At 44.5% G+C, this 24,364-nt stretch overlaps 1 protein-coding gene and 1 non-coding gene across 2 annotated transcripts in view; both read right to left on the bottom strand.

Annotated features, from left to right (window-relative positions):
* LOC118643509 (proton-coupled amino acid transporter 3-like) overlaps positions 1-13,556 on the bottom strand; it is a 28,216-nt gene extending 14,660 nt beyond the window's left edge. Inside the window, exons 1-4 of the mRNA XM_036281615.1 lie at positions 13,478-13,556; positions 8,452-8,498; positions 7,037-7,125; positions 4,103-4,198 (exon numbers count right to left, since the gene is read on the bottom strand). Coding sequence (XP_036137508.1) covers positions 4,103-4,198; positions 7,037-7,125; positions 8,452-8,498; positions 13,478-13,556 — 311 coding nt within the window. The remainder of the gene's footprint in view (positions 1-4,102; positions 4,199-7,036; positions 7,126-8,451; positions 8,499-13,477) is intronic.
* A 2,159-nt stretch (positions 13,557-15,715) lies between these two features.
* On the bottom strand, positions 15,716-15,886 carry LOC118616707. The gene has a single exon (XR_004956682.1). It is a non-coding gene; the product is annotated as a U1 spliceosomal RNA (small nuclear RNA).
* Positions 15,887-24,364: the final 8,478 nt, after the last annotated feature.

Genomic DNA, 24,364 nt, shown 5'->3' with positions numbered 1-24,364 from the left:
GATGCAAAAAAAAAAAAAAAAATACAGATTTCTGACTGTCATATCAGCCTATTGAGTCAGAAGCTGAGTGGTGTCGTGTGTGACTTCAAAATGGAGATGCCTTTTTTTCTCTTTATTAGGCAGATTTTCAAACATATACAAAAGCAATGACAATAATTCAATGACTTCTCATGTGCCCATGCCAGCTTCAACAATGATTAAGTTTTTTCCAATCCTCTTTCATCTATCCCTTCACCCCTACACCACACACATGCTTTTTTTTTTTTTTTTTAATATTTCTTCTTTATTGATTTTAGAGAGAGAGGAAGGGAGAGGGAGAGAGAGTGAAAAACATCGATGAGAGAGATCATTGATTGGCCACCTCCTGCATGCCCCCCACTGGGGATTGGGCCCACAACCTGGGCATGTGCCCTGACTGGGAATCAAACCAGCAACCTCTTGGTGCATGGGTTGACGCTCAACCACTGAGCCACACCGGCTGGGCCACACATGATTATTTTGCTGGAGTATTTTTAGCAAACTAAAGACCTCATAGCATTTCACCTGTAAATAATAGTATGCATCCCTAATGGACAAGGTCTTAAAAATATATATATAACCATCATGCTATTATCAACCCTTACAAAATTAACAATCCTTTATATGATTTATTTTACTTATTTATTTATTTTTAATCCTCACCAGAGGACATTTTTCCTTTTTTTTTTGTTCAGGTAGAGTGGGAGGGAGAGAGAGGAACAGAGAGAGAGAGAGAAACATCGATGTGAAAGGAACGCATCGAGTGGCTGCCACCCGCACGACCGACCAGGGCCGGGGACAAACTGCAACCGAGGTACACGCCCTTAGCGGGAACCAAACCCGGGTCTCTCTGGACCGCAGGCCGATGCTCTAACCGCTGAGCCAAACCAGCCAGGGCTATATGATTTAATATTCAGTTCATATTCATATTTCTCCAACTGGCTCAAAAACGTCTATTTTACAGTTGATTTCTAACAAGTCTCTACATTGCATTTTAATATTAAGTCTCTTACGTTTTTCAAACAGCTGAGTTTCCCTTGCCCTGTTTTATTTTTTACTTTTTTCTTTGCAACTTTTTTTTTTTTTTTTTCGGTTAGTGTTAGAGATACCAGATAATTTGTCCCGAAGTATGGCCCACTTTCTAGATTTTAGTTGATGACTTCATAAAGTCAGTTATCTTGTTTCTCTGTCCCCGGGGTTTCCTGTAAGCTGATGTTAGATCTAGCAGCTTGATTAAACTGAGGTTTATCTTTTGTCTTCCTGGTGAGGACATTTCCGAGGTGTGCTCTGTACTTCCTACTGTACCCCATTCTAAGATACCTCATGTCTCGCTGTCCTGTGTGTAAACATGAGATGCTAAGATTAGTACCTGGGGTCAGGTGGTGTCAGTGTATTCTTCCTTCATGAAATTTCCCAATGATCTTTCACCTAATGTCTTGAGCATCCACTGGTGATTGCTGCTTACATGAAATGGGCAGTTTTTAGAAAAAATATTTTTATTGATTTTTAGAGAGAGAGGAAGGGAGAGGGAGAGAGAGAAGCATCGACCAACTGCCTCCTCCACGTCCCCTACAGGGGTTTGAGCCCACAACCCAGGTAGGTGCACAGGACATCGCTCAACCAAATGAGCCACACTGGCCAGGGCTGGGCCGTTTTTAATACAGCTCCCCAGGTATCCCATGGCCTACTAAAACTTACAAGTCATTGGTTAAATATTTTTCTAACTCTTTCTCAGTTACTGGACCTCCAGAGACATGGAGTGGGTGGGAGCTAGGTGTTCTGGATTCTAGTCCTTGCTCTGCCACTAAATTCCTATGTAAACTTGGGCAGCTTTATTGCCCTATCTAGGCTTCATTTTCTTCTCCATTTGAATAGGCACAAATATGGTGATCTCTAAGGACCCTTTTCCCCAAATGTTTTACTCACTGGTGTCATCAGGAACTGATAAACTGTGGTGACAAAAGGAGGGGCCATGACAAGTCACCATTATGACTTCCCCAAGATCTCACCTGTCTGATAACCAGAGTGACTCCTACTCAGGAGATCAATGACCTACTGAGAGGCCCAAGTGAGGGAGCTGCCCCAGGTCTTGACTCTCTGCCTCCTGAGGGGCTCTGCTGGGAAGGCTGAATTGTCAGGTTCTTGTTCTTTCTTTTTAAAAAAGATTTGTAAAAATTGATTTTTAGAGAAAGAGAGAGAGGAAGAGAAACACTGATGTGAGAGTGGAGTATTGATGGGCCGCCTCATGCATGGGGATACAGCCCAAAACCCAGGCATGGGCCCTGAATGGGAACTGAACCAGTGACCTCTCGGTACATGGGACAATGCTCAACCCACTGTGCCACTGTGCATGGCCAGGACTGAAATGTCAGGTTCTTGATCAAATCTCTGCTCCACTGCTCTCTGTGTCACTGGACATGTTATTTTGTCTTTATGAGACTTGGCACCTCATGTTCCCAGCACAATAAAAACCTTGCCTACCTCACAAAGTTGTTGAGAAGATCAGAGTAGCTAAGGCATAGAAAAGCATTTTGGCCCTGGCCGGTTTGGTTCAGTGGTTAGAGCGTCGGCCTGCGGTCCTGAGAGACCCGGGTTCGGTTCCCGCTAAGGGCGCCTACCTCGGTTGCAGTTTGTCCCCGGCCCTGGTTGGTTGTGCGGGTAGCAGCCACTTGATGTGTCCCTTTCACATCGATGTTTCTCTCTCTCTCTCTCTGTTCCTCTCTCTCCCTCCCACTCCACCTGAACAAAAAATGGAAAAATGTCCTCGGGTGAGGATAAAAAAAAATTTTAAAAAAGCATTTTGTACGCCATAAACTTTTTTTTTAAATCCTTACCCGAGGATATTTTTTTATTTATCTTTAGATAGAGTGGGAGAGTTTGAGAGATGGAGAGAGTGAGAAACATCGAAGTGGAGGGACACATCTACTGGTTGCCTCTCGCATGACTCCGACCAGGGCTGGGGACCAACCACAACCCAGGTATGTGCCCTTGACAGGAATCGAACCCATGAGTCATTGGTCTTCTGGGCCGATGCTCTAACCAGGGAGCCAAACCGGCCAGGGCCACCATGAACTTTTTATCAAGCAAGGGAACAACTTAAATGTTCACTAGTAGGAAAAGGGTTAAATGAATCTATGGAATACATGTATACCAGGGAATATCATGAGCCTTAAAAATAATGAGGGAGATTTCTACGTCCCAGTGTGGAAAGAAATTCAAAACATGTTGTTAGATGAAAGAGCAGATTTCCCCCAAAATATTCTAATTAATATATAAGAAAATAAAAAAAAACACAGAATGTGTATTTCCAACCCTGGCCTGTGTGGCTCAGTTGGTTGGACGACCTCCTGTGCGCAGAAAGGTTGCCTGTTGGATTCCCGGTCAGGTACATGCCCAGGTTGTGGGCTCGATCCCTAGTAGGGGGCGTGCAGGAGGCAGCTGATCAATGCTTTTCTCTTGCATCAGCATTTCTTTCCCTCCTTCCCCCTTCCATCTCTCTAAAAATCTATTTAAAAAATATTAAAATAAATATATATATATATATTTTTTTATCCTCACCCGAGGATATTTTTCCATTTTTTGTACAGAGAATGGGAGGGAGAGAGAGGAAGGGAGAGAGAGAGAAACATCAATGTGAAGGAACACATCGAGTGGCTGCCACCCGCATGACCAACCAGGGCCGGGGACAAACTGCAACCGAGGTACGTGCCCTTAGCGGGAACCGAACCCGGGTCTCTCTGGACCGCAGGCCGACGCTCTAACCGCTGAGCCAAACTGGCCAGGGCTTAAAATAAATATTTTTTAAAAATTAAAATAATGTATATTTCCATTCCCACATAGGTATTCACATACATGCAGAAAAACAAAAGTCTAAAGGAAAATTGACTGACTAGATAGCAGTGATTACTTCTTAAATAATGAGATTGGGGAAGGAGCTATCAGAGGAGATTCTCTACATTGCTTAACAGTTTGCAGTAAGAACGTATTCATTTAAAACCTGTGTAACTAGACAAAAAGGAAGACCGGGTGAGGATTATGACTGCCATTGCTGTGATTATTATTACTGCTATGACATCTCCGCTACCTCCCCCACACCGAGTGGGTCCTCAGCCAGGCGTTTGGGCAGCTTTCGAGGCTGTACATCATGGCCTCTCCGTAGTTCACAAAAGTCTTTTGCAGTCTAGAGAAAGGACAAGAAATGCACAACTTAGAACACTTTTGTGAAAAGTACGATTGACTCCCACAGTGAGTAAGTATTGTATATTTGTGTTAACATGGAGCATTCCGGTTATCTTCAAGCAAAAACATTAGTGTAATATTTCATAACAGTATACTTTAAAAACTGTCAGGAGTCTGCCTTTTCTCTTTTTGTACAGTTTTTTTAAAAAAACCACTAATATTTAAGTGGCTTTTGGAAAAGTGAACAGTAGCTGCGAATTGATTAGGTCTGCAAACCGGGAGAGGGGATGTGTGAGGTGTGCACACCTGGTCAGCGGGAGGAGGAAGCAGGGGGAGGGGATGTGTGAGGTGTGCACACCTGGTCAGGGGGAGGACGAAGCAGGGGGAGGGGATGTGTGAGGTGTGCACACCTGGTCAGGGGGAGGACGAAGCAGGGGGAGGGGATGTGTGAGGTGTGCACACCTGGTCAGGGGGAGGACGAAGCAGGGGGAGGGGATGTGTGAGGTGTGCACACCTGGTCAGAGGGGAAGTGGACTATGAGGTGCTGCACACCTGGTCAGGGGGAGGACGAAGCAGGGGGGAGGGGATGTGTGAGGTGTGCACACCTGGTCAGGGGGAGGACGAAGCAGGGGGAGGGGATGTGTGAGGTGTGCACACCTGGTCAGGGGGAGGACGAAGCAGGGGGAGGGGGTGTGTGAGGTGTGCACACCTGGTCAGCGGGAGGACGAAGCAGGGAGAGGGTCTGGGTTTCTAGGCTTACTGTCTCTCTTTCCCACGGCTGAGAGTGTTGGGACATTTGAGAGGCCTCTCCTGGACCAGAGAACACACCAAGGTGATACTTGGGCTCCTGCCCAGCAGCCCTGTAGGATGCGACACCCACGTTCCAGCCTCTCTTGTCCCTCTTCCTCAGGGGGGAAGGCCCTGCTGAGGAGCTATGAGTAAGTGGTTGCAGCAGCAGTTTGCCGAGGGCCCTGATCCCCGGTGTCCATTGCACGACTGAGGGGAGCAGCTGGGAGAGGAAAAGGTCCCCAGACTTGTCAGGGTTCAGGTCCCAACATGTCCTCCTGATAGCTGGGAGACCTTGAGTAAGTCTCCCTAGATTTCTGGGCCTCCGTTTTCTCCCGTGGGTTTGAGGGAGGAGGCAGTGAGAGAGGAACACAGAGACGTGCCGGGGAGGCAGCACCAGCCTTCTATTATTGTTATTATTATTATTGTGCTCGGCAAGGCAAACATCAGGTCACGTTGCCTAGGACTGGCACATACGTTAGTCTGAGGGTTACAAATTCAAGAGCTGTGGGGACCAGACAGCGTCAGTACATGGTGAGAGGGGCTGGGTGCGAGACAATGGGGGGCTGGGTGCAAGAGAATGGGGGGCCGTGTGGCAGTGGCAAACCCTCTGGCACTCTTCCCGCCCTAAAAGGGGCTGCCTGGGCCCGGGCTCCAGCTGAATGATAAAGGAATGAAGCCCGAAGAGATGCCAGACTGTCCAAGCGGCAAGAAGATGAAGACCTTTTTTCAAAATGTGTAATCTCCATGTTTTTAGACATAGGCTGAAACTAAACAAAACAAAAACTGTGAAAGTCCCTCAAAACATATCCAAAAGCCATAGTCAGCTCTGAGGCCATCAGCCTGTAACCTCTGTACTAAAAACAAAAAAGAAAAAAACAACAACAAAAAACAAGTCATTGAAAAAAATCGGGAGAAGGCTGTCATAAACGCCATAGGCATTAGAAGCCTACTCCAAGGTGTCATGGACCCAGCAGGTTTGAGGGAAGAGAAGACTTGCAAATGGTTAGAATGGAGTCAGCGAGGTCTTGAAATATCACTCTGCCCCTCCCTAGCGGTGTGACCCTGAGCAAGGCATTTAACTTAGATCTAAGTCTCAGTTTGCTTATTTGTAGAAAGGGAATGATAATAGTGCTATAAAAGTTTACTGTGAGGAGTGAATAAAAGAAGGCTTGCACAGCTATCGCCGTGTGCCTGGCACAGTGTACTTGTGCAATACATTTAATTGCAGAATGAGTAAGTGCTCTGAACAGTGTTTTGTGAGCTGGAAAGTGCTCCACAAGTTAGGTGTGACGGACACGTTCTGCAGATACACCTATCTGGGCTTGATGGATTGGCTGTCTGAGGAGTTTCATTCACTATCTCTACTTGTATCTGATGACCCGTTTAGCCTCAACTCACCTGCGGAGCAGCCCGGTGCTATGGCTAGAGAGCCACCAGGTGGTGAGCTGTCAGGAATTACCAACCACCCATGAACTGATAGTTTATCAACAGGAAACTCTCAGCATTGTTTGTTTTAATTGAATTTGTCTTTTCTTTGCATTGAAGTTTCAAACATATAAACACTGAGTATGAGAGGTGAGCTTTATTAATGACTGAGGTAACTGTGAACTAGCTAGCCATTTCATTGCTGTTTTTTACTTGAATAAATTGCTCCCCACAAGGTCTACCTGGAACAAATTACCCTCACAAGGTGTGTGTATTGGAGGTGGGGGAGGTTGAGGGTGGGGAGGTTAAGAGGAAGGAAGACATCTATCTCTAAGTTATCTTGCATATGCATGGTGGTTTATAGGACATGTTCCCATCTTGTATCGCTTTGATCTTTCTAGGTTCAGGGGGTGCAGGAACTTGACAGTGTCATCCAACTAGTTAGCAGAGTTGGGCCTGAACCTAGGAGTTTCCAGCTGAGGTTCTTTATCATCGCCTCGGCAGAATCTAGAACAGCAGGGGTGGTGGCTTGAAGAAATGGCCAGGTAATTGGGTCAATGTCAAAGGAAACTCAGCACACCCTGAGACAGGGCTGGGCACGGGGGGGGGGGAGCAGGACTCTCACCTCTGGCTGAGGTGATTCGCGCAGTTCAGCAGGATGACCATGCAGTGCGCAGTGATGATCCCGATGACCAGCAGGCTGATAGGACCCACCTGGAGGGCAGAGGCGAGGCAGGGACGCTTAGCCACATACGGCTCCCACACCCGGCCCTCTCCCAACCTCTCCAATAAAGCTGCCCCTGGGATGAGAGCTCCAGATGCTCTGGCTGACATGCCCTTCTTAGCATCACTGCAAAGTGGCTGCCTGACCTCTCCTGGGACACTTCCGTCAACCGGGCCTCACTACTTCCCCAGACTTAGGATTTTTTCTTCCAGCACAGGGTTGTCAACATGGGCACTAGTCACATTTTGGGCCAGATGACTGTTGTGGGGGCTGTCCTGCGTTTTAGTGTGTTTAGCAGCATTTCTTGGCCTCTACTCACTAGGTATCAGTGGCACACCCCCTCCCCAAACAAGTTGTGACAACCGAGAATGTCTCTAGACATTGTCAGTGTCTTTGGGGGTGTGGAAAGTTGTCCTCAGCTGAGAATCACTGCTCTAGCATGTCTAATTTGTCAATATTTCTTTTATTTTTAAAAATAAACATTATATATATTTAAGGGGTACAACATGATGATTTGATATACACATACACAGTAAAAGGATCACTGTCATCAAGGTAAGGAACATATCTTCTCACATAGTTTCCATTTTCTTTAAATGTGGGAAGAGATTAAAAAGCAGGGCTCATTATTAATCAATCTCCCAAATGTGATCAGATGGGCATAGAGTAAAGAGGGACTCTTTCACCTCCTTTGTTATGGACACTCATGCCTTTAGAGATGGGACCTGAGATAATATTATCTATCATACAGAAATAAATGAGAGATCAAGAGTATCACTACAGCCTGGCCAGTGTGGCTCAGTGGTTGAGCGTCAACCCATGTACCAAGAGGTCGCTGGTTCGATCCCGTCAGGGCACATGCAGGAGGCAGTCAATCGATGTTTTCTCTCATTGATGTTTTTACCTCTCTCTCTAAAATCAATAAAGATTATAAGAAAAGAGTGCCACTAGATTCCACTAGAATGTCGCTGCCCTTTAGTAAAGACTTTGTCCTATTTACTCCTATATTCCCAGGGCCTAAGAATGAACATAATGGGTGCTCAATATATACTTCTCAAGTCAATTATGGTCAAAGGTTCTGGTGGGAGACTAGGAAGCAAAATCAAAGCACAAAAGAGCTATCTTAAACAGCAAATATCATACTGGCAAAGAGAGTTCGGCCGAAGGCCACGTGGTAATAATACTCTTCAGAAATTCTAGAACCCTGCGAATTGCAAAGGGGAGAGTCCCATCTCCGTGTCAGAACTGCCACAGCCTGGACATTGTAACAGAAGGCAGAGTCTCAATATGCCTTCTTTAGGCTCGGGGCCACTTACCAGGCCTGGAGAGAAGGAGAGATTCACTTCAGTTAAATGGAAATCACCTACTGGGCATCAGTTCAATTCAGTAGACGTGAATCGGGACTTCCCGTGCGCTAGTCTCTACAGTAGGTACTGTGGGGAAGTGTTAGGATGAGTCAGAGTTTCTGCCTTCAGAGCTTTCAGGTTAAGTGAGGAAGATAGAAATATTTTTTTAAAAAAGTGTCTCATTTCTGTAAGTGCTGTAAGAATTCCGGGTGAGGTAGATGTAAGATCTAGAGAAACAGAAGGTAACGGTGGCGTTAATGTTGATAGGGAACAGGTTTACAGAGCAAGGAGAAGGGAACGGCATGAGAAGAGACCGCGGTGGGCGGCAGGGGACTGGAGAAGATGTTCTCGTCTTCCAAGCCACTCTCTCAGAACGAATTCACTGGGCTGAAACAGAAGCCACACATCCAAACAGCTGCAGGGACCAGGCTGCTAATGTCAACAAGTGCAGTGGGCTGGGTACAATCCTGGGGGGTGGGGAGGACCATGGCATGTCCGTCTGACAGTGGGTCTTTTTTCCAAACCTCACCCGAGGACATTTTTTTTTTCCTTCTATTTATCTTCAGATAGAGTGGAAGGGAGGGAGAGAGAGAAACATCGACGTGAGAGGGACACATCGACTGGTTGCCTCCCCCACGACCTGACCAGGGCTGGGGACAAACCGCAGCCGAGGTACGTGCCCCTGACCGGAATTGAACCAGCGACTCATTGGTCCACGGACCGATGCTCTAAACACTGAGCAAACCGGCCAGGGCTGACAGTGGGTCTTGAAGAATAATGGCGGGTGATGGGGGGATTGAATGACGGTCGTCAAAAGGTACAAACTTCTGGTTATGAGCTAAATAGGCACTGGGGAGGTGATGTACAGCACAATCACAATCAATACTGCTGTGTGGTATATTTGAAAGCTGCAAAGACAGTGGATCCTAAAAGTTTTTGTCTCAAGGGAAACACTTTTTTTGGTAACAATATGAGGAGGAATGTTGCTAAACTTATTGTGGTGACCAGTTCACAATATCTGTATGTCAAGTCTTATGTGGTACACTTTGAACTTATACAGAGTGGCGTGTCCATGACAGCTCAGTAAAACCGGGGAAAGGATAATGTCCTATCTCCTCCCCCTGACTCCAGGTTGTCTCCTGTGCTTGATGTCTGCATTCATATTTGCTCTTATAGAGGGCACCCCAAAATTGTCTATTGATAAATAGGGCAAAGGCCTCAGGGACCCACCACCCCCTTCCCCCGAGGGGGTAAACCTAGTTCTCATCACCAGATCCCTCTTACCAATATGCCAGCGTTTTTCATGGCCAGGGGAAGCCCCAGGAGCCCTGTGCCAATGTTGCATTTCAATAAATGGATCAAGGTTTGCATCATCCTGAAAAGAGCAGGGAGACAAGAGGGCATGTCAGCGGAAGGGAAGTGTGGCCCAAAGCCCAACCCCTTTTCTGCGTCTCCAGCTCCCTCTGTTGGGAAGAGGGACAAAATCCGACGGAGTGGACTCTGGTTTAGGTCCCAGGATCTGCCCTGGAGCAGCGGATCCAGAGCTGGTGCTAGTTCAGATAGCTCAACAAATATATGTACTTTGTTGTTGTTAATCCTCACCCGAGGATATTTTTCCATTGACTTTTAGAAAGAGTGGAAGGGGCGAAGGGAGGGGGGAAGAGAGAGAGAGAAAGAAACATAGAGATGAAAGAGACACATTGTTGGTCGCCTCCCACATGACCCTGACCAGGGCCAGGAATTGAACCTGCAACCGAGGTACCTGCCCTTGACTGGGAATTAAACCCTCAACCCTTCGGTCTGCGGGCTGATGCTCTAACCACTCAGAACAACCAGCCAGGGCTACTGATTTTTTTAGAGAGAGAGGGGAAGGGGGATGGAGAGAGAGAGAAACATCGATGTGAAAGTGAAACATCAACCGCTGCCTCCCACACACCCTGTATGGAAATCGAGCTCACAGCCTGGGCATGTGCCCTGACCAGGAATTGAACTGGCAACCTTTTTAAAACATTTTTTTATTGCTTTTTAGAGAGGAAGGGAGAAGGAGAGGGAGATAGAAACATTGATGAAAGATAAACATTGATTGGCTGCCTCCTGTATGCCCCCTACTGGGGATCAAGCATGCAACCTGGGCATGTGCCCTGACTAAATTGAACCAGCGACCTCTTGGTCCTTAGGTTGACACTTGACCACTGAGCCACACCAGCTGGACATGAGCTGGCAATCTATCGATGCACAGGACAGCACCCAACCAACTGAGCCACACCAGCCAGATCCGCTCAACAAATATTTAACATGCACTAAGTGTTAAAGAAAAAGTTGCTAACAATTACTACCATTTGGAGAACTCCCTAGAACCATTTTATTCATTCTCATCCAATGTTTTTTTTCATGATTTATTCACTCAAATAATATTTATTAAGACTTACTAGCTGTGGCATTTAGATAGACAATGAAAAAATTAATAATTTTCTCAATTTATGGAGTGATCACTGGTGCCAGGTCATTGACTAATTCACTCTCTAAAAAATAATCTCCCACCACATATGGAGCATTTACTGGTTCTAGTTCACTCTTTCATTCATTTACTCAACCAGTATTCATTTTGGACTTATCATGCTATGTATTCAATAACATTTAATAACGTTGCTACTGTGCATGTAGAATGCTTACTATGTGTCCGGCAGGGTGTTGGTGCCAGGGTTCTAAATGTTCTCATCTGTGCTGGTAGCTCCAATCCACTGGGGAGAGGGAAGTGAGAACAGGATCGTAAGAAGAAAACCGAAAAGGAACGGAAATGAAAAGCTGATGCAAGAGCACCTGAACCCAGAGGTAAGGGGCACTGGATTCTGCGTTCTAACTGCCCTTAACCTACTGTGTGTATTTATCCCAAAGATGTGTTCTTCCGTCCCCCTTGCTGCCTTCCTTCCTTCACTTCTTTCCTACAGTGGTGTCCTGTCCCACTTGAGTCAGATCTCCTGGGAAAGGCGAGACAGGTTTTGGAGAAACCATTGCGCCTTAGCTAACAGGATCATATAGATCAGGGCCCTGGAGAGTAGAACATATGTGAGGAACTCCTGGGGAATTAAAAAATTTTTTTCTATTTATATATTTTCCTTGAAAAATATTACATCGCTGTTATAAAAGGAAATGCCCAAAGTTCACCAAATGGGAATCATCACCTGTAACATTTTTTTTTTTTATCCTCATCGAGGACATTTTTCCATTTTTTGTTCAGGTAGAGTGGGAGAGAGAGAGAGAGAGAGAGAGCGAAACATTGATGTGAAAGGGACACATCGAGTGGCTGCCTCCCGCACGACCAACCAGGGCTGGGGACAAATTGCAACCAAGGTACATGCCCTTAGCGGAATCCGAACCTGGATCTCTCTGGACCGCAGGCCGATGCTCTAACCGCTGATCCAAACCAGCCAGGGCACCTTTAACATTTTGATTAACATTCTTCTGGGCCACCCGCATTAGCTTTTAAAAGTGCACAATTTTAGCCCTGGCCTGTTTGGCTCAGCGGTTAGAGCGTCGGCCTGCGGTCCAAAGAGAACCGGGTTCGGTTCCCGCTAAGGGCATGTACCTCGGTTGCGGTTTGTCCCTGGCCCTGGTTGGTCATGTGGATGGCAGCCACTCGATGTGTCCCTTTCACGTCGATGTTTCTCTCTCTCTCCCTCCCACTCTATCTGAACAAAAAATGGAAAAAAAATGTCCTTGCATGAGGATGAAAAATAAAAGTGCACAATTTTACACAAAGAGAACCATTATAATACTGTATCCTAAACTGTTTTTCCTTATGAACAGAATGTCCTGTAGATTTTCCCACACCATAGATTTCCTTCATCACTTGTAATGGCTGTCTTGGACCCTACTGTTTGTGTGTACCATACTTTATTCAAAGATCTATAGTTTCTAAATTGTCAACGTTATAATCAGTGCTTCAGTAAAATCATCATGCATACCTACCTATGTTATCACTAGGAAAATTTCCTAGAAGTGGTATTATTTTGACCAAAGAATATATTTATATTTAATTATACTTTAAAAAAGTAACACAGTATGAAATTCAAAAGGTAAGACAAAAACAAGAACCAAAAACCTTTATATAGTAAACATAATCTATCTCTGCCTTGTCTGTCTCCTAATTCTTCCTAGAAGCAGTCACTACTGGCAGTTGTATGTGTGTGTGTGTGTGTGTATGTGTGGGCACGCATGCGTGTGCATGTGTGTATTTTCAAAGAAAGTATATACCAAAAAGTATTTGTATATTTTATATAAATGTTAGGATTTGCAATACATTACAACATTGCCATCTACAAAGGTATCAGTTCTATTTTCCCCCAAAAGGACATGAGAGAGGGCATTTCCTGACACCCTTCTCAACACTGGGTATTGTCATTTATAATCTCATTATGCCCATGGCTATTATCTGACCTGGTTACTAGGTAATAGTCTGGTTGGCAATAAAGTCCTAAGAGAGATTTCCACGTCTGAGTTTATGGCAGTAAAAGTAGACACATATGGGGCTAGGACATGACCTTTTGTTTCCGGGATGGGTTTGTTTTTGGGAGGGAAGGAGGCAGGGAGAAAGAGACAGAGAGAACATGAAGAACAGATGTAGGGAGAGGAGGGCAGCTTGACCCTGTGGCAGAAAGAACAGCCAGCCTAAGACACAAAATTGTTCCTGCAATCAAGAAGCTCATGCTGAGGATGGCTACTCTATCTGCGTTCTTTGCAAACACTGGGCAAGAGGTATACTACCCAGAGCCACATGGATCAACCTTCTCAGATTCTGAAGGTTCTGTCTTTCATCTGTTCGTCTCCTGTTCAATGGGGACACGTGTGTAGAGAAGAGAGAAGTAGGAAGATGTGGCCCAGAGCTGTGAAGGCTGCAGTGCTTGACCTCAGATCTGCAAGGGCAATGCAGCCACTTACGACAGTCTATTGGCGTTCTCAGCAGGATGGACATTCTCTGAACTGGTGCTTCTGCTACTTTCGGAGATTGACTTGGACTCGTCATCCTGGGAGTTGGACTCGCTGTCGTCCCTTTCAAGCAATGACGTCTTCGACATGGTGGGTAGGTGGGGGTGGCTCAGGGTTAAGTCCTGCAATAGCCTCGAACCAGCCTTCCATGGGTTTTTTCCAGAGAAACCAGGGCTGCAGGCCTGAGATGCTAGCTCCTAATTCTTGAGGGTGCCTGGTCCTGTCCGAGCATGTCAATCAGTGAAGCACTGGTGGCAGGGAAAGCTGATGTTGATTATGCCTCACCTGGCTTTTGGGGGACTTACGAGAGTCTCATCTCAGGATAACCCTCAGCATCCCTTGCATTTGATCGGCCACATGCCAGGACTTGCCTGGACTCTCAGCCCCTCCCAGTTTAGCCCTTAGTGCTGTAAGGCAAAGTGAACAGGGTGACTGGGAGGAAGAGGGCACCATTGGACTGGAGGTCCTGGTACCCAGATGTGGGGCCAGGCTCAGTGCCCTGCTGTCCCTGGCAAGGGGGAAACCAGAACTACCTCACAATGGAGGCTGCCTGGCCAATAAGGTAGAGCAGAATCTAGCATTCAGGTGTGGCCCAACAGGAATCTGGCTACAACCTTCCCTGGGTCTGGGTGAAGCATGGCTTTTAAAGCCAACTTAAAGGCCACCTGTTCAGAATTTCTGTACAGGAGGAGTGTATGGACTGCCACCTATTTGAAAGGGAGTGTAAGTAAACTTTAAAAAGTTATTTATTCAAAAAATATTTGAGCATCTAATACAGAAGTGGGCAAAAATAGGTTTACAGTTGTGAGTACGTGAAACATAGAATTTATTCTTATATTGTTCATTTATTTTTGTATTATTTATTGTTATTATTAACCTACTTTTGCCCACCCCTGTATACTACTAGGCACTGTTCCCCACACTGGGAAAACATTAGGGTAGAAAACTGACTACAATTTCTGCCCTTGTGGAACTTATGAGCTAGTGAGAAGACTGTCAGGTATATGTGGGTAATGAGTACTGTGAAGAAAAATAATGCCGGAGAGGGGAATGGAGAGTGCTGGCTGCAGGGATCAGACTGGGTGGTCAGAGTGGGCCTCACTGAGGCAGTAACATTTGGGAAAAGGGCTGAATGGGGTGAGGGAGCTTGCCCTGTGTCTGTTTTGGGTAAGAAGCCTAAAGCAGAGGGAGGAATAAGTGCAAAGGTCCTGAGGCAGGAGCACGCCTGGGGTGGTTCAGGAATGGAAAGGCCGCGTGGCTGGCTCTGTGCACAAAGGACGGGAGGTGAGTAGAGGAGCATACGCCTGGTTTGCTCAGGACTGTGCTGGTTGCCCTGGCACAATGAATAACTAAGTATTAACACTGCCTCTTTTCACTATCAAAAGGATCTTGGCTTGAATGATAAATTACAGGATCACACCAGAGGCGCAGTTAATGTAAGTGGAAGTATCGAAAAATGGACGGACTGGGGTGGGCAGGAACTTGTAGGCCACTGGAATGCCTTTGGTTTTTACTGAGGGTCTTGAGCAAGGAAGTGACATGGCTTGGATTTTAACAGGATCTCCATGGCCATTTTGTTTCAGCAGACTGAATGGGGATGAGAGCCAAAGCAGAGACATAATTAGGAGGCTGTTACAATAAGCTAGCAGGTGACTGCAATGACTCAGGTCAGCAGTGGTTCAGCCAGGGTGGTAGCTAAAGAGATGGTGAGAAGTGACTCAAGTCTGGGTATCTTTAAAGCTAAAGCCAAGAGGATGTGCTGATGGGTATAAAAGAAAGAAAGGGGTCAGATGACTTCACTGTTTTTGGCATAACAGGAAGGATGGGTTGGCATCAATAAAGTCTAGTCTTGAAGACACCTTTGCAGAGCAAACCCAGGCACACTGTACTTTGTATGTTTATTAGGGATGGTCTGGACAGGTTACTTATGATTATGGGGCGGGGGGGCAAAGTGCTCCCCATGTCAACCCTCACTAATGCTCCAAAATCAACTCTCTGAGTCGCTTCCTTTTCACTGAATATCAAGTGAAATCTCTTCCTCCTCTGATGCCCAAAAGCCTTTTGCTCAAGTTGAAAATAATTCCCCCTCCCTAATGCACTTATCCATTGCTTTAATACTAGTGAATGCCTGCTCTGTATCAGGCAGGCACTGCAGACTCAGCAATGAACACCTTCAAGGAGTCTGTGCTTTAGTATGAAGTAGGAAGATGAAAATAAACAAGTAAACGATAAGACAGTGATAGATTATAATAAATGCCATGCTCATTTTTTCCCCCTTCCCCACTACCACAAATTGTGCAATCAAGTTTCCCACATTTGGGGAGATCACAGGGGTCAGCACATCCAGAGTGCAATGGATAAGCCGTGCCCTGGGAAAACCACCTTCGTGATCATGGTATCTCCCCTGCCTGGTAAGTATGCCATGCTCATTTTAAGGCAAAGTAAAACAAACGCAAAACTACAAAAAGTGAGACTTGGGTGTGGGATTGGAAAGGAGGGGGATAACGGGGGGAGGGGAGAAACATCTGTAATAGTTTCAATAATAAAAATAAATTTAAAACAAAGTGAGAATCACTGTCATCCAGAGAGAACAGCTATGAATATTTTATTTATGTAAATCCTCACCCAAGGATATTTTTCCAATAGTTTTTAGATAGAGTGGAAGGGAGTGAGAGAGAGAAACATTGATGTGAGAGAGACACACTGATTGGTTGCCTCCTGCATGACCCTGACCAAGGCCAGGGATCAAACCTGAGACCCAGGCACCCTCAAGAATTAGGAGCTAACCACTGAGCAACTGACCAGGGCGCTGTGAACATTTTAATGTGCTTCATTCATGCACATGTCCCACCACCAACCTGATGTGTAATACAGTTTTTTTTTTTAAATTGTGTTAAAATACACATAACATAAAACTTACCATCTTAACCACTTTTAGTTGTGCAGTTCAGTAATGTTAATACATCCACAATGTGCCCAACCAATCTCAAGAACTCTTTTCATTTTGCAAAACTGAACCTCTATACGAATTGAACTTCCCTTTCCCCCTCTCTCCCAGGACCCTCCAACCTATTCTATGTTATATTTTCATGAATCTGACTACTCTATGCACCTCATAAAATTGGAATCATGCCTTATTTGTTTTTTTGTGACTGGCTTATTTTACTTAGCATAATGTCCTCAAGGTTCACCCATGATGTAGCATTTGTCAGAATGCCCTTCCTTTTTAAGGCTGAGTAATATTCCATTGTAGTATATACCACATTTTGTTTATCCATTCATCTGTTAATGGACATTTGGGTTGCTTCCACCTGTTGGTCATTGTGAAGCATGTTGCTGTGAATATGGGTGTGCAACCATCTCTTTGAAATACTAATACAACTTTTCACTTAATTTATGCTATCCATATTTTCACTTTACCATACATATGAAGAAATACATTTTGATGATTGGAGAGCATAGAATTTTTAAAGTGAGGTTTATTGAGGTATAATTTACATCTAGAAAAACTCACCCTTTTAAAGTATACAGTCTTGTAACTAACACCAATCTATATAACATTTCCACCCTCCAAACAGTTCCAAAGACCCCTTTGTAGTCGATCTTCTCCAATATCCAGCCTCTAGGAACTGTTGATGTGTTCCTTCCATTTGGTTTAGTATCTTCCACCATGTTATATAAACATAATCATATAATATGTAAGTTTTTAAGTCTGGCATCTTTCACTCAGAATAATTCTTTTGAGATTCATCCATGTTGAATGCAATGGCTTATTCCTTTTTATAGCTGAGTAGTATTCCACTGTATGGACATACCACTATGTGCTTCTTCACTCACCTGGTGATAGACATTTGGATGATTTGCAGTTTTGAATGATTATGAATAAAGCTGTTGGAAACATTCATCTACAGGACTTTGTGGTCAGTGTTTTTATTTATCAGGAGAAGATTTAGGAGTAGGATTGCTTGCGTATTTTTAAGTTTATAATAAACCACCAAACTTTTCCAAAGTGGTTGTACCATTTTGCATTTCCACTAGCAATTTTTGAGAGTTCCAGTTACTTCCTTGTTTAGTTTTTTCTTGTGCCTTATTTTACTTAATAAAAGTAAAACCCTTAAAAGTACTTAAAACCCTTACTATTGGATTTACAGGATATATCCAGTTTTTCAGTTTTATAAACAACACTGTGATAAGCAGCTTTATAAATATGCCTTTGAACATTTATTTGTTGCCTCGGGAGGAAGTCTTAGAAGTAGAATTGTTGGTCAAATACTATTCTTATTTTCAATCTTGATTCAAGTTGTGCCGAATGCACTACCACCAAAAAAATTGAGTATAGATTTTTCCACACTCTGCCAATGCCAGTATTTATTAACCTTTAAAATGTTTAGCAATGCAGTAAGTAAAATTGACTCACTGTTGCTTTTAATTTCTAATTCCTTGGTTACTATCGAAGATGAGCATCTGCTATAATTTGGACATTTGCATTTGTTCACTTGTGAATTTGCTGCTTGTGCATTTGCCTATTTTTCTATTAGTTTTTTTGGGGGAGGGTATTTAAGGGGTAGGGTGTGTGTGTGTGTGTGTGCTGCATTTAGGTATTTACCCTTCATATAAGTCTGTAAATATTTGTTCCAATTGGAAATCATTTACTTTTATCTATTTTTTTTATTGCAAAATTGTAAATGTTTAAGGGTTAGATTTCTCAATCTTCTTCACTTTGGTTTTTGGTTTTATATTCAAAGGACTTTACTACCTCAAGGTTTTAAAATATTTTAAGACATGTGTAATTTGAAATGGTTATTTTTTATTTTAATATTAAATTAAATATTATTTAATTTGATTAATTTAATATTAAAATTTTAATCTTTAAATTTTAATTCTTAATAGAATCCTGGCTCTGCCACTTACTAGCTGTTTGGCTTGGCCAAATCACAACCATTCTGTGCCTTATTTTCCTCATCTGTAAAGTGGGTTTAGTAGTAATAACGATGGCAGAGGACTAGATTAAATGAGTTAATGTGTACAGCACTTAGAACGGTGCTCAGCATCTGGTAAGCACCCAATAAGTATATTACTATTGTTGTTAATTCATTTTCTAAATGGTTAACTAGTTTTTCAAGCACCATTTACTAAATAACCATCCTTTCCCCTTTTTATTTGAAAGGTTTCCCTCGTCATATAATAAAATGTCTCTGTATGCTTGGATCTGCTTTTTTATTCTTTTCCATTGACTAGTCTTTTCTAATGCTAGTGCCAAATTGTTTTAATTATGTAATATATTTACTTAATATCTCATAGGAAAGGTCTACACACCTTACCTTTTTCATAATTTTCCCTCCCCTCCCTCACATTAATTCTTCTACATTGATTTAAGAATCAGCCAAATTCTAATCACATCCTCCCTCCCAGGAAATCTAGTGGGCATTTTATTGAGATTAAGTTAAAAGGATAGATTAAATTGGACAAAATGACCATATATACAACATGAGTTTTCTAAAGTAAGCATTATAACTGTTTATGAAAGTCTGACTTATGCCTCTCAGACTTTTATTTTCTTTAGATATTGCACATTTTGAAAATGTGTTCCTGGGTGTTTTTGTTTTCTATTGCTGTGATAGGATTTATATTCCCCCAATTTTATTTTCTGATAACTAGTATGTAGAAAAGATAATGATTTTGCAGATTTTGTTACTGCAGACTTTACTGATTCCTTTTGTGTGTGACAGCATGCAGTTGATTCTCCTGAGCTTTCCAGGTAAGCACACTGCAAATATATTTTCTTTCCAAAATGTATACCTCATATTTTTTGTGTTGAGTAAAGAAATAAAATGGGAGTCACTATAGTCAAACTGCTAAATTACTAAAATCAAGTAGGCTAAGGCACAAGGATCGATGCTTTAACTAGCTCGGCAACTTAAACTTTTGAGTTTTCCAGTCCTGCATCAATGCCTGGATATACATCAGACCTCTAGATAACCCTATGATTATCCCCTGAAGGACTCATTATCCAGACCACCAGCTCTGACCAGACCTCCTGGAGCCCATCATCCAGACTGCCTGACATCTGAGTGATAACCATTTTGGACCATCCTAGGGCTAAGAATGCAGAACCCATTATTTTCAACCCTTTCTTCTTTGGAACACTTTGGGGTTTTGCCTAGTTGTGTTTCTCTTTGCAAACCCCAGGATCCTTGAATAAATCTTTCTAGCAAAGCCTCCAGACTCATTTTGAGTTCTTTTGACAGTGCTAATAACATGATGATATCAAACATCCGTTTCTGATTTCACACTGTACTGAAAGGTCTTTTATTGTTTCAGTGTTAAGTCTGATGCTACCTCTGAGATCACTTTCCTCAGATCATTTAAGTTTCTTGTATTTTTATAATACTAAGAGTTCTCTCTTCAAGTTAGGACTGGATCATAAAAGTCTATTACTCCCTTTTCCCCAGAACCTACCAATGACCAGTTTTTCTTCGCTGATGTCAAAGGTTATCTGTGGTAATGGATTTATTAATACTGAATCATTTTTGCATTCAGAGGGAAAGCTCCATTGGTGTTTTGTTTTGTTGAGGAAGGAATCTAGCATTTGATTTTTTAAATATAGAAGACAATCCTTATTTCACAACCTCTCTCCCCACCATCCAAGGTACAGTACCAACAGCTGAGAAAACATACCGTCCTGCAACAGGCCGTGGCTATGACTCATGCCTGAATTAATCACACGCAGGCATACCTCCTTTTATCGTGCTTTGCTTTACAGGTGTTTCATTATTTATTGATTTATTTACAAACTGAAGGCAAGACCCTCCCTCTCAAAAAGGTTGCAACTTGCTTTACTGCTGTACTTACTCTATTACCCCGGTCTGGAACCAAACGGCAACATCTCCGAGGTACGCCCGCAGTCAGCGGACTTGGAAAGCGACCACCCGTGCGAGCATCCATTCCCTTCTGACTCACCGCACACAGTCCCGAGAAGCGGAGACTAGGTAAGATCTGGAAAGGACGACTGTAAAGTAGTTTGAAGGGATTAGAGGCGCTTTAAGGAACCCTAGCCCTGACTTCCCCCACCTGCCTCCCGGGTTAACTCGCCCCTCCTCTGCCGCCTCCTCCCGCAGCCCGGAAGGGCAGGCCCACGGGGCGAAGGGGCGGGCAGAAGGCGCCCGCGCTCACCTGCGGGGTCCGCCCCCGGAGACGCGCGCTCCGCCCTCCACGTGGCCTCCGCGCCGCCAGGCGCTTTCCACCAGCGAGCCCCGCCCACTCCCCACCAGGCCCCGCCCACCTGGCGAGGCGCTTTTATCCCTGGGCGGGCGCAGTGGTGGTCCAGCTGGCTCGGCCTCTTTGGGTGTGGGCTGGAAGTGGGCCTGGCGGCGCGCGGTGGGGGAGCTGGCCTGGTGCCTCCCACTCCACGCTGCTGGCGTCTCCAGTCGGACCGCCCGGGTGGGGAAAGTGTCGCCCTCAGGGTTTCCGGTCAGCTGCAGTGGCCCTGCTCTAACGCCCTCTCGTGCTGCGGCTGCTGAGGCTGCAGTAGCTCCAGCGCCCTGGTGCTGACCTGGCGGGAGGGTGCGGACAACCACTCCAGGCAGTGTCTCCAGGCCTCCTTCCTCCTAGGTCTCCTGCCGCAACCCCTGCGTATTCGACCGTCCCAGGCTGCGGGCAGACCGCTTACACCGCCGCGCACCCCGAGTCTGGGCAGCCTCGGGGAGACACGCCCACGCCCAGTCCGCCCGGCCGCACCCCTGCCCAGCACCTCCGCGCTCGAGGGGTACGCCCCCAAGTCCCTGAGCCCTGGCATCTTCTGGATTCGGGAACACTTCTAGGAGTCGTGGTGACCTCACCAAAATCTGGCTGTGTGCGACTCTGAGAAGGACGTGGTGATGAACACAGAGTGGAGCTTCGCTGTACTTCAGCCTCTTGTGGGACATTGGGGCGAAAGACGCCGGGGGGCCTGCCGGCTGCTGCAGGCGGTGGCTAGCCACCTGCACTACGCACCCGGCCTATGCTATTCTTTTAATATGCTGCCAGATTCAGTTTGCTGCTATTTTTGTTTAAAGTCCTTGCATTTTTATATTTGGTCATCGTTTTGGGGGTGCGCTTTGTTAGATTGTGGTATCAGAATCAGGACACCTATGTATAAAAAGTAGGGGAGACTTTCTTCTGTGTATTTGAAGAATTTAAACAGCATCAGGCAGAACTGTAAGGTGGCAAGGAAATTGCTCCTGATTCACCATAGTCTCCAAAACCCCCATCTTCATTTCATAGTGCTTATTCATAAAGCGATGTTATTGGATTTCTAATTTTTACACGTATTATCCACTGTACACAATTTTTCTATTTTTTTCACTTTGATCACCATCATTCAAAGGTCTCTCTTGGGCTCTACAATGCATTGAGGAGTGTTGGTGCACAAATGTTTGAATCCTGGACCCATCTGTCATTACATGCTTGATGGTCAGCATGCTGCTTAATATCTCTGAACTTGTTTCCTTATCTGAAAATGGAGACACTGGCAATACATACGTTATAGGGCTGCTGTAAGGAATAAATGGGATAATCCTACAAAAAATAATGTGTTCAATGAGGAAATAATTTTCTAAGATTCTTGAATCAATAACAAGCTCCAAAAGTTAAAGAATCAGTAAAATGGTGGGAGGAGAGGTGGGGAGAGTATGTATGTAAAAACAAGTACCAGACAATTAAAAATTTTAATATCCCCACCACTCAAATGTACTTCTAACAGTTGGTAGTCTATAGTGTTGTCAGCAATTACTAATGAGTCTCCCTAGCTTGCTTTTATTGGTTATATCAATATTGATAAATTCATTTTCTCTTTCCAAGATTTCATTTTATCCAGTTTGGTCTAAATAATAAGATTGACTTGATCATTTTGCACAGTAGGGTTTTGTCCTTGGAGAATGTGTGTGACCATTTTTTAATAACAGAGAAGACAATGTTAAACTTAGCAAGGATGGATGAGATGATAGTGGAGCAGGGTGAGAGAGACAAGTTCAAAGAGAGGAAGATGGCCTTGCCAAGGCTCTGACCCATCGGTGGAAGTCTTTTGGGTCTATCCATGAAACAGAGAAGTGCAGGATGGAAGTGATAAGCCACCATCTGGCCAGATGGGCTATGGACCACTGCACAGGCTAAGTGGCCCATCTCCTGACAGGTACTCAGCAAGCCATGGGAATGTGGGTGTGGTCAGCCAGCCCTTCCCCTATTTGAGCAGGGCTTGTGCTCTTGTAGTACCTTCTGGAAATCCAGTAGGTAGAAGTAACAGAAAAGGAGCAGACCAGGACTTGGGAGTTGGGGCAGACACATACTCCCCCCACCATATCCCCCAATCTTCCCTAGGCTGCAGTAGGGAAGTTGATGGCTGAAAAAAACAAACAAACAAACAAACAAACAAACAAACAAACAGGAAAGACCTTTTTCAAATGTTCTCTTAAAACCAAGGTTGAGAGAAGCATGGGTCACTCCCATAAACCACAAAGAGTATGATGAGAATCTCGTCTCCTGGGACTGTAGATCCGCCTATAATATCTACTCAGTTATCTAGAGGCTTTGTCCCAGTTTTACGGGAGAAAAAGCAAATACCACCAGGAAAGTTGAGGTGATGTCTCAGATTGACTGGCCCCTGGCTGCCAGCCAAGATCATGAGAAACTGCACTCGAATGTCAAGGCAGCAGGACTGAGTAGAAGGAGGGACAGATTCAGTGTTGGGAGACCCAAGTTCTCAATGGCACCACCTATGGAAAGTCATCCTTAGTACTTCAGAGCAGTTAGTGTCCTTCACATGATCTCTCATCCTTATAAAGGACTCATGATTAGTTGCTTACCTGTCACTCTCTCCTAGTGGACAGTAGACTGCTTCTTGAGGGCAGGATTTTTTCTTTTTATTCATTGGTGTATGTCCTTTAGAGTGATGAATTAGTTAATTTTTGCTGCATAAAACTCCCACACTTTATGGATTAAAACCACAATCTTATATCTCACAATTCTGTGGATCATCTGGTCAATTCTTATGGTCTAACTCAGCTTGACTGGGGCTGAATATAGCCTAAGAATGGCTTTTATGTGTCTGGAAGTTGGCAGGCTGGCTGATCTGGGGGGTGGGGCTCAACTGGGATAATTGGTTTCTGCTTCACATGATCTCACATCCTCCAGTAGGCTAGTCCAGACTTCTTCACCTGGTGGTGAAAAAGAGATGGAAGTCCTGATGCACAAGGCATCACCCAATCTCTGCTTACATCACATTTACGTATGTCCCCATTGGCCAAAGCATGTCCAAGGCTAAGACCAGATTCACGGGGTAGATTTTCCCCTCTTGATGGGAAGAGCTGAAAAGTCACATTGTCAAGAGAAATTTGTGGCCATTTTTGCAATCTACTACAAGAGCCTTGAACTATGCTAGGCTCACAGTGGGTAATCAAGGTTTTGTAAGACTTAAGAGATAAATAATGTCAAATAATGTCATTGGCCACCCCCTTTCCCCCTGCCATTGGCACATCTACTTCCATGCCTTCTATCCATTGTTGAGATCTTTGAACTGGGCCAAAACTTTATCCATGGTTTAGAAAGTTTATTGCCCTTGACAAATATGATGGCTTTTCTTTGTCTGAGAGTTGCAGCACACAGTAGACCTCTTAGCCCTATTCATCTTGATGCCAGAGCTGGGCACACCTTGCTGGAATGCTTTGTCTATCAAATCAGGGTCAGCCTTAGCTGGTCAGCCTTATTCTGCCAGTTGCTGCCACTTGAGTGTCCCGAGTGACTTCTTCTTGCATTGCTCCACTCAAGGTGTGAAATTCACCATGTGAATTGCCAAAGTTGGATGCAACTGGGAGCCCTCCGTGGAAGGCTCAACATAGTAGAAAGCTAAAGATGGAAAGAAAAG

Source organism: Molossus molossus, unplaced genomic scaffold (assembly GCF_014108415.1).
Source record: "Molossus molossus isolate mMolMol1 unplaced genomic scaffold, mMolMol1.p scaffold_m16_p_4, whole genome shotgun sequence".
Lineage (NCBI taxonomy): Eukaryota > Metazoa > Chordata > Mammalia > Chiroptera > Molossidae > Molossus > Molossus molossus.
Note: the sequence above shows the minus strand (reverse complement) of the source record. Positions and strands in the feature narration are given on the sequence as shown.